The sequence below is a fragment of the Engystomops pustulosus genome, chromosome 7 (assembly GCF_040894005.1).
Source record: "Engystomops pustulosus chromosome 7, aEngPut4.maternal, whole genome shotgun sequence".
NCBI lineage: Eukaryota > Metazoa > Chordata > Amphibia > Anura > Leptodactylidae > Engystomops > Engystomops pustulosus.
The window spans coordinates 22,943,004-22,953,588 of record NC_092417.1 but is presented as its reverse complement, the minus strand read 5'-3'; the positions used below and the strand labels follow the sequence as shown (position 1 = coordinate 22,953,588).

Here is a 10,585-nt window from a genome sequence, read left to right as displayed (position 1 = left end):
GACAGTCCCGACCAACAATTATGTCATGCATCAGTCCTTGCACTATTCCCACCTGGTGGGATATTGCACCCCCATCTGTTTTTAAGGTAACCTGCACCACTGGGTACACCTTGGTATCCCTATGTATACAAGTGACCCCCAACGTCTTCCCAGGGACCAACTCATGAGATATATGGGCTGTCACGAGTGTTACCAGACTCCTCGAGTCCAGGAGTCTGATGATGGGGGTACCATTCACCCTGATTGTACAAAGTGGTAGTCCCTTCTCCATATTTGGCAAAGCACTGCACGCAAGATGCGCAAACATAGAGCTCCACCTCCCAACAGAACAGTCCATGGGTTCCGCATTGAGAGGGCACTGAGCCGCCATATGACCTGGAGCATGGCATCTCCAGCAGATTTCTCTCACGGTGGGTGAAGATGTCGTCTCAAGTACATTCTTGGCCTTGGAATGTCCTTCACGAGAGGACTTTGCTCCCTTCCTTTGGCCTCCAGAGTCACTTTGGGCACACCAGTAAGGAGAGGTCAGGGGTGCTGGGCCTGCAACAGAGTTCTCAACCGCCTGATATCTCTCCACCAGACACACTAAGTCATCTGCAGTCTGGGGATTTCCCTGTGCAACTAAGCATTGCACTGGCTTGGGAAGTGCATGAACATAGCGATCCATCACCAAACGCTCCACCATTTTTGCTGGGGAACAGACATCCAGCTGTAGCAATTTCTGGACAAGGTGCAGAAGGTCAAACATTTTGGACCTTGGGGGCTTGTTCCTCTTGTAACCCCAATGATGCACTCTCTGAGCTCGAACCGTAACAGTTACACCAAGGCGTGCCAGGATCTCAGCTTTCAACTTTTCATATTCCCTGGCATCCTGAAGAGACAAATCATAGTAGGCCTTTTGTGGCTCACCTATGAGAAACGGGGCCAAGACTACAGCTGGCAGTCTCTCGCGTTCAGCGACCCTCTCAAAAACAGTAAGGAAGGCTTCCACGTAGTCTTCTGGAGTAATTTTCTGTAATGCCTCACATACTGCTTTTCTCACATGCTGCTCATCCACCTGGCTAGGTGGGGCTGTGGTCCCCTTGACGCTGATTGCTTCTGCCATCATGGCCATCTGTTTAATGAGCAACTGGTTTGTCTCTTGCTGCTGAGCACTGGCCTGCACCAGATGCTTTACAAGCTCCTCCATTTTTTCTCTGTGAACTTTTAAGTCAGCAGCAGGCTTAACCCAGGATATGCAGTCTTTTAAAGAGGAATCGTTGCCCGCATCCTCCACCAATTGTAGGGGTTCAACTCAAATGGTAGCCTTTAGAGAAGCGCCAGGCAGCAGTCTTTCAGGTGAACAAAACAGGCGTCTTTATTTTGGACATAAAAATAACAGGCAAAAGGGCTTGCTCCAGCCGTCAAAACAAAAATGCATAGTCCATATAATAAATCTCAGTCCATGTTATCAAGCACAGTTCACATTCACAGGCACAGTACCGTCTCCTGACACAGGTGGCTTACATAGGACTGCAAGCCCTGGCCTGGAACGTGGGAGCAGCCATCCCACCCAGCACTGTGACTGCTCTAGAAAAACCCCGTCCCGGATCAGCTGCATTGCAGCTATGCTAAAATAACAAAAGCATGTCAGTGGCCGAACGCTGCTGACACCAGCAATACTGACTTTTACTTCACCGAGGCCAGGCACCACGGTGACACGTATCTACTATCCACCACAACACCTTGTGCCTTTCTACACCTCATACATGGACTTTGTCTTTTATCGGTGAATGTATCTCTATTCTTTGATCCGACTCTTCTTAGGATGTTTAATAATTTTACTATTTTACTTTTATGTCTCTCTACCATGTCCTGCACCCTCTTCTGTTACCTCTGTCTAAAAATTGTAAACATCAACAATAGAAGCTACATCTATCTACAGAGAAGGTTTCCCAATGCCTCCCGCTTCTTGACGCTACACTGTTGAGTCCGGTCCTTTCACCTCTACTCCACCGAACTCCAAACCCCTGTTAGAAAACAAGACTCGCACACTCTGCTTGGATTAAATTGGCCACAGCAGCCATTTTATTAACAATACAAACATTGAACAGTTAAATGTAAGTTAACAGTAACGCCCCCCTTACCCTTTTCTGAGAGAAGTGAGGTCCTTGGAGCTCCAAATGACTACCTGCCACTCTGCACCCCTACCTTCTGTCTTTACCCCAAACCGCCACCACTGGTTCAAGGGCTCCATTAAGTGCAGCAATGGCCGTCTCCGCTCCTTTTTCCATTCCCCAGGACACCACCCAGCGGGAGCCCTAACCGCCATCCCCCAGGTGGCCCCCAAAATTAAATAGATGAGCTCTCTCTTCTAGGTATCTTTTTACCCCCCACTTTACCAACTCCAAGGACCTTGCTCCTCCCTCACCACCTCCCTTCAGCTGCCATGACATCGCAAATCCCTGCCCCCCCACCCTCGTTGAATTTAGGGTGGGCGAGTGGGACCTTTCCTGCTTCTAAAATATGGCTGACTGATCTTTAACGGTCCCTAAACACCACCCCTGACAACTCCTGCTCTTTCCCTAACCTCCCCCTGACTACCGATCCCTCCTACGAGGCTGCGTCTTCTTTCTGTGTTCTCTGTAGCACACTATTCCCATTTTACTCTTCCAGATCTGTCCATGAAAACACTATTACATTAGGAATGGTTATAAATGGGACAATAGATTTTGTAATACTTCCAGCTATGATGGAATCAGTTCTGTGTTATATTATTGCGCCTTCATTGTGGTTTATGCTGTTTTTCTGCTCCTCGTGTCCTATCATTGTATCTCTCCACAAACATATGAGGAGGATCCAAGTCTCTGCTACAGGATCTACATTCCCGACCCTACAGCCTCATAAGGTCCCTTTGTCTCCTCACATTAGCAAACTGTACACGATGCATATATCTGATCACATGAAATCACAGCAGCCTCCATGGACTTCTACTACTCTCCATCCATGCTGTGATTGCATGTGATCAGGTACATACATGGGGTTGATTTTGCAGATGTATAAGGACCGTAGATGATGTCATCGTGGTCACATGACTTTAAGTGTCCATTGATGTAACAGGATCTCTGTCAGTTTTCCATAAAGAAGAATATCATAGCACTTAAAACTGCCAATCAGGAAAAAGGATGCAGGGCAATGTAAGAAAAAAAATGTATATATATATATATATATATATATATATATATATATATATATATATATATATATATATGTGTGTCTTCTGCATTCCTGTGTCTCCTGTGTTACCTGACCTCCTCCGTGTTCCTGTGTAACCTGAGCGCCTCCGTGTTCCCGTGTACCAGTGTTCCTCCGTGCTGCTGTACTGTGTGCTGTGTTCCCGTACCCTTCTGCTTGGACCGGACTCTGACGTTGCATCTCTGCCGCCTGCCCTGACCTTGTGCCTGGATTTCGACCACGAGATTGACTGCCGTCTCTGTACTACAACCTTGGCCGCCACTGCAGACAAGTCACGCCTGAGCAACGACCTGGTGGTACCACGCCGCAGCTTGTCTAACCCGCCTACCGGCGGGCTCTGGTGAAATCCGGGTACCACTTAGACTCCGGTCCCAGGTAGTGGCTTACGTCATCGTCTGCAGTGGTCCAGAAGATCCACAACCCGCTAGCCTGACAGTCTGATCACAGCTACTTATTACTGTGTAATATTCTAGACTCTGTATAAAGTCTAGAAGCAGCGGCACCTTGTCCGCACACTTGTGTGTAATAATGGAGTAATAGATGAATGTAATACGGTAAGTACAAGATGGCGGTATAAACAGGGAATGTCCTCCCACTTCTGTCCTGTAGTCATGTATTATTATATAGACGATACATGATAAGACTCTCATCACTCCATAGTCTATAGACCCGGAGCTGTGCTTTATGGCTGCTGTGAATATGTAAATAGCTCTATGATGTCATACGGAATCCCGTGAGGTCACAATGCATTATGACATCACAGTGTCACTGGCTTCATGGAAATAGAAGGCCAGAATCATTTGTGTTTCTTAACCTCCTACTGGGAAGAAGCGATTTGGTTTTGCTCTTGGCGAACATGAAGCATTCGAGAAAGAGAAAACGTGATGTGCGGAGCGATAGGGAGGAGGAAATCCCACCTCACAAGAAGAGGGTTCCACTAATTATACCGGAACCTAATGATGAGAAGAAGCCCCCCACAACATCATCAGGGCTTCCGGAAGACCAGACCTCCCATAAGGGAGGAGTATATGAGAGCGCCGTCTTAAAGAGACCCCAAGATGGCGAGAAGAAGAGGGAAGTCCGGAAGAGACAGAGAGAGGAGACAGGTCTGACATCTACATCCGACTGTCTGTCCGAAAGCCGGAACTTCAAGAGACAAAGGAGAAACAGCAAAGTGAAGACAGGTAGAAAAGTACAAGTGTTGGTGAAATAGCGGAGACAGCGCCGCACCTGTCCACTGGCCGTGTCTGGTATTACAGCTCAGCTCTATTATAATGAATGGGGCTTTGTTGTAATACCACACACAACCTGTAGACAGGAGTGGCGCCAAAATCTTATTATTGTCAGGAAACTTTTCCATCATGTCCCTATATCCCCAATGCTACATTATGGCCCCAGGAGGAGGAAATATTGGATGTCTGTAGGAAAATCTGTGTTGCCCAAAGCAATTAATCCCAATTTATATAGAAAGTTCCCCCATCTCCCCCTATATAATGTACTAGGAGATCCTAACACTGATTTTCTCTCCTCAAGGAGAACCTGAGCCCGGTCCATCAGGAGGAGTAGATGGAGCGGCCGCCCCTCTCAGGCTGGAAGATCTGACTTTCCATAAGGAGCTGGGATCAGGCAGTTATGGAAAGGTAAGTGATCACTGATGATACAGTAAGTCTCCACTCACACCAAGGCTCCTGCACCTCACACTACATCATCTATCACCAGCAGTAGGGGGCGCTCAGCTTACACACCACAAGACTCTGCAGATGTTACAGTCGCTCTGTTATCTTGTGCAGGACCTTGAGGAAACAGCAGCAGGAACATTGCAATAATTATCTGCCCCCACCCCCGATTGGAGGAGAGGTAATTATTGTGAGCAGTAGGGGGCAGCATAGCAGTTACCCCACCCCCCACAATATATATATACAGCTCCCCCCACACACTACCCAGTATACATGCAGCTCCCCCCCCCCCCCCCCCCACAGTATATATGCAGCTACCCCCAGTATAAAGGCCGGACAATGCTCACGCCCCTCTGTCTCCTCCAGGTGATGTCGGCTTCGCACCCCTCCTGCAGGGAAAAACTTGCAGTGAAAATGGTAAAGAAGAGGGTGTTACTGGAAGAGGATAGAGACTCCATCCTCACCGAGCGCCAGGTCCTGGAAGACACAGCGCAAAGTCATCTCTTTACCCATTGCTTCTCCACCTTACAGAACCAGGTAGGATCCTCCCACTTGTCTCCATAGATTGTCTCCTCTATCAGCAGATGCCTCCTCAGCGCTTGTGAGGCTTCTAGATGGAGGCAGATCTGGGCGGCCAGGACACTGAATGTCCCTGTCTTATGATTTTTCTCCTTTCTCCAGGATTACATGTTTTTTGTGATGGAGTGCATCACTGGAGGAGAACTCCGGGATTTTATCCAGCAGAGAGCCCCATGTGACATCGAGACCATCAGATTCATTTCAGCTGAGATCATCTGCGGGCTGCAGTATCTGCACGAGAGGGGCATCATACATCGGTATCTATAGAATATAATAATATCAGATGGGGGCGGATCCTATAGGAGGTGACACTTTTGGGCTCATGCACACAGTCATGTTATAGGTCCTCTAGTATGGAGCCATAACAGTATCTCCATAGAGGTCCATGACGTCCATGATTATCTCCAGTCACACAGTAATACACTGTGGTAGAGGCTTCGTGTCAGTGTGTATGATCCCATAGTGCAGTTCTTTGTTACATCCTTAGAGATGGAGCCGTCCACAACTCCATGTACAATCCTTACATACTGACCTTCTATATCTTCACAGAGATCTAAAACCTGAAAATATCCTCATGGACAGCGACGGCCACATAAAGATAGCAGATTTTGGCCTGGCAGCCACCAACATCCATCCCTCCATGAAGATCTCGGATCTTGCAGGGACTGTCGGCTACATGGCCCCGGAGGTGAGGAATACAAGTCTGGTCTTCTCAGTTTAGCGCCTGTGATACATCCAGGTTATATCTTGATCATGTGATTAATCCTCCAATATGATTTTACAGGTTCAGCAGAGAAAGAACTACAACTCCAGCGTAGACTTCTTCTCATTTGGGGTGATCCTCTATGAACTGGCCACGGGACACTTTCCTTTCCACAAGGGAAGCAACTCAAATAAAGTCTTGAGATCCATCCAGAAATTTAAGTGTCCCAAGAACCTGGATCCACAGATAAAGAACATCCTAGAGGGGGTGAGTATATAGACTTGTAGCACAAAGACACCCAGAAAGTCTAATAGGGCGATGACTGGGTCCGGCTTCTAATGATAGACGTGTAATAAGTAGATGCTGGTACATCTAATGTTAGCACGTAGCCGTCTGCAGGGTAGGCGCAGTGTGGACATGACAGGCAGGAATGAGAGGAGAGAAAATGATGGGTGGAGTGGTTAAAGGGGGGTGGAGCATTAGTGCTCAGATGATAGGTAGGTTTGAATCAGGGGGAGGAGATATTGAGGGGTTTATATACGGGGCTTAGGAGGGGCAGTCATCTTTTGGCTTGAGAAAATTGTCCCACCCACCCTCCCGAAGCTTTGTTTGTATTAGGGTCACTCATGTGGTTTTGGGAGACGGGATACAAGTAGTTAAGTTTCTCTGTCAGGTGGGGAAGTGGCTAGGTTAGTTTAGGATGTAGGGCGGGGCGGGGTTCTTGGCAACAGCAAATACAATTTTTAAAGTTGAAAATAAGTTGATGAAAATATGTTATGTCCCATTCATTTCAATGGTATGTAACAAGTAACAGGTGAAGATATCTGTCAATTCTTTCTAGGGTGGGGTAAAAATAACACAATCTCTTGCAGTCATTATGGGATATGTAATGTATGATGAGTTCTCCATCACAGATCTACAGTTTCCTATTATTTTATTACAGGTTTTCTGCAAGTCACCTACAAAGCGGAAGAGGTTCTGCGAAACAATACGCCAACATCCGTTTTTTGCAGACATCAACTGGTCGGATGTATCATCAGGAAGAGCGCAGCCTCCATATGTTATGGGACCAGTAAGTACATAGGAAAGATGAGAATCTCCTGAGATATTTATAGCTGTCAGATATAGGTTTCTATGTGCACTCAATGTCAGGTGGAGAACACTAAAGCTCTGCTGGAGCACAGATACGATCTACTCTCAGGACAATCATTGTGCAGATAAGTCCTGTTCTCATGATCCATCTCATTTCTGTATCTTCTCTTCTAGTCTGAGGAAGTGGACTATCATCAGACCGTCCCCCTGCACACCGTGCTGTCATCTGCAGAGGCAAGGAAGACCCCACTAACATCTGAGGACAGGAGACTATTCCAGGGCTTCTCCTATACCAGCCACAGGTGGAGGTGATGACCTCAGTGAGGACCATAACAGCAGCCGGCTGGACCATATGATCTCTGCCCGGGCTACAGAATATCATAGACTCTGTCTCATTGATTGGTGAAGGTGAGTTCAGAGCTTATCCCTATTATTATCTACTAGACATATCTGAGTTTTTACAAAACGTTCCTGTGGTAGAGGCAGGATCCGGTGATGGGATTACGTGAGTCCATATTGCTCCCCCTCCCATTGTCCGAGCAAGAAATCATGGTTTGATTTGTGCACCTTACCTAGCTATGGAATCTCTGCTTTTCTGCTCTCAGACCTGACGAGTTGAGCGGATTGGGTGTCTTTTTGTGGCCTTACTCTGTCTGGCTGGTTGGAGCCCTGTTGTGACTTTGCTGCTTGGTGACCTCAACTTGTGAACGAAGAGCAAAGAAACCGAGGGCAATTGGTCAAATGTGTGACGACGCAACGTGTGGAGCACCTTGGTCTGTGTTGTACTGGCCACGTGCTCTGTTCACTGGGGTCATCACTGCGCTGGTGCTTGCACTAACATCTCGGATCTTGCAGGGACTGTCGGCTACATGGCCTCGGAGGTGAGGAACACAAGTCTGGTCTTCTCAGTTTAGCTCCTATGATACATCCAGGTTATATCTTGATCATGTGATTAATACTTCAAAATGATTTTACAGGTTCAGCAGCGCAAGAACTACAACTCCAGCGTAGACTTCTTCTCATTTGGGGTGATCCTCTATGAACTGGCCCCAGGACACTTTCCTTTCCACAAGGGAAGCAACTCAAATAAAATCTTGAGATCCATCCAGAAATTTAAGTGTCCCAAGAACCTGGATCCACAGATAAAGAACATCCTAGAGGGGGTGAGTATATAGACTTGTTGATACATAATGTATGATGAGTTTTTACAAAATGTTCCTGTGGTAGAGGCAGGATGACATGATGGGATTACGCATGTCTATATTGCTCCGCCTCCCATCGTCCGTGTAAGAAGACCTGACTTCTCTCAGACCAGACGAGTTGAGCAGATTGGGTGTCTCTTTTCAGCCCTGCCTAGGCTGCCTGGTTGAAGCCCTGGTGCGACATTACTGCTTGGCGATCCTTGATTGTGGACCACAAGCTGAGGGACCGAGGGCTACTGGTCAAATGTGTGAAGAGGCAACGTGTGGAGCACCTTGGTCTGTGTTGCGCTGTCCACGTGCTCTGCTCGCCGGGGGTCGTAACTGCGCTGGTGCCTTGCAGCTGTCGGGCGCTGAGTGTGGGGACGGACCGCCAGTGAGCGGACAAGGGCTTGGGCTGGTTGGACCTAGGACTTACTCTGCTTTGTTGATTTCCCTACCTTGGAACTAATTTGCCCAGTAGTGGTTTACTAATTAAAGTCACAGGATTTAATTTACCTACGGTAAGTTTTTTTCCCCAATAGTAATGATTTCATCTTTTAATTTCTAGGTTTCTTGACACCAGGAATTTGTTTTCCTTCACTGCATTATGAGTTCCTGCTCGGTGTTTCCACCATCTCGTTGATTGTGAGAGCGACCTGCAAAGTGATATGGGAGCGGCTGAGACCTGCGGTGATGCCTGAGCCGACTGCTGAAGACTGGATCCGGAGATCTGACGGTTTCCTGGACTCAGCACAGTCTCCGAATTGAAATGGGGCGCTGGATGAGAAATACATTCGTGTGAAGCAGCGACTCACTCAGGGTCCCAACTCTTCAATTATAAAAAATATCTTTCTGTAGTCTTGTTGGCTTTGGCTGATAGTGACTACAGGTTTGTAGTTGTAGATATTGGGGCCTATGGAAGTTCTGTGGATGCAGCGGTCTTCAGGGCTTCCAGAATGGGTGAATGACTTCGCATCAACCAGCTCACCCTGCCAGAGCCTAGAAGTCTACCTGGATCTACTGGACCTCCTGCACCATTTGTGATCGTTGCTGATGATCGGAGGGTGCGGTTCCCTGGCAGATGGATGTCATTAGTGGATGTTGAGGCTCTGGACTATTAGATTAGCTTTTTTATTATTTTCTTTTTTTTTGTTTTTGGTAGTTTAGTGTAGGGCCTCACAAGAGATGGGGCCCCTTGACGTGGGTTGTGAGCTTAAAACTTCTTTGACCCCTTTGTGAATTGTTGCATTTTGGCCGACAAGGTAAAATGAGTCAAAGGAGTTAACCAAGACCCCATCATTGTCTTGTGTGATTATTGCAAGGTTAATAATAAAAGTAAAAGGTTTTGACACTTTGGATTTCTATAGTTATGAAGAGGACACTGATGTGCGCAGATCCAGGCAATGTAATAATGTAATTTACAATTCGGATATAGCTATGTCCAGCGATAGCAATGGAAGATATGCAGGTAACACTCCAGTAGTCCAGAAGTTCCAAAAAAGTGGTGATTTATAGAGATTATGGCAACGTTTCTGTGTTAACCACCTTTTCCAGCCTTAATACCCAAACGTTGCCACAATATCAATAAATCACCACTTTCTTTGAACTTCTGGACTACTGGAGAGCTGCCTGCCGTTCTTCCACTGCTACTCATAAGGACCCATCCAGGACCTGTGGAGGCTTTGCACTGGGACAGTGAGGGCTCATAGGCTGAGCCCTCTCTATACCAGGTGGGCATTTGCTGCATATTGCTGCAAACACCGGTATATTGCTGCACCTGTAACAACCGAGGCTGTCTAGTTTTAACTCATTGATTACAATGTGCGATTCGAATGATGAGGAAAATCCCCATATACTGCCATACTGTAGAATGGCAGTGTATAGTAGGATCAATCAGTTAACTTTGGGTTAAAGTACTCTAGGGGGTCTGAAAAATAGTAAGAAAAAAATAAATAAAAAAAGTTTAAAAAAATTAAACCATAAAAATACAAATAAATAAACAGTAAAAATCATAAACATGTTAGGTATCACTGCATCCCAAAACGTCCAATCTAATGGTTATTCCCGGTGTTTAACCCCGTAACAGAAAATAACGCCCAGAGTTGAAAATGTCACTTTTT

At 46.7% G+C, this 10,585-nt stretch overlaps 1 protein-coding gene across 1 annotated transcript; it reads left to right on the top strand.

Moving 5' to 3' along the window:
- Positions 1-4,090: 4,090 nt before the first annotated feature.
- On the top strand, positions 4,091-7,413 carry LOC140070082 (protein kinase C delta type-like). The gene is made up of 8 exons (XM_072116413.1): positions 4,091-4,418; positions 4,768-4,874; positions 5,277-5,447; positions 5,592-5,746; positions 6,039-6,177; positions 6,274-6,459; positions 7,136-7,264; positions 7,345-7,413. Exons 1-8 carry the CDS (start codon positions 4,091-4,093, stop codon positions 7,411-7,413), a joined length of 1,284 nt encoding a protein of 427 aa, XP_071972514.1.
- Positions 7,414-10,585: the final 3,172 nt, after the last annotated feature.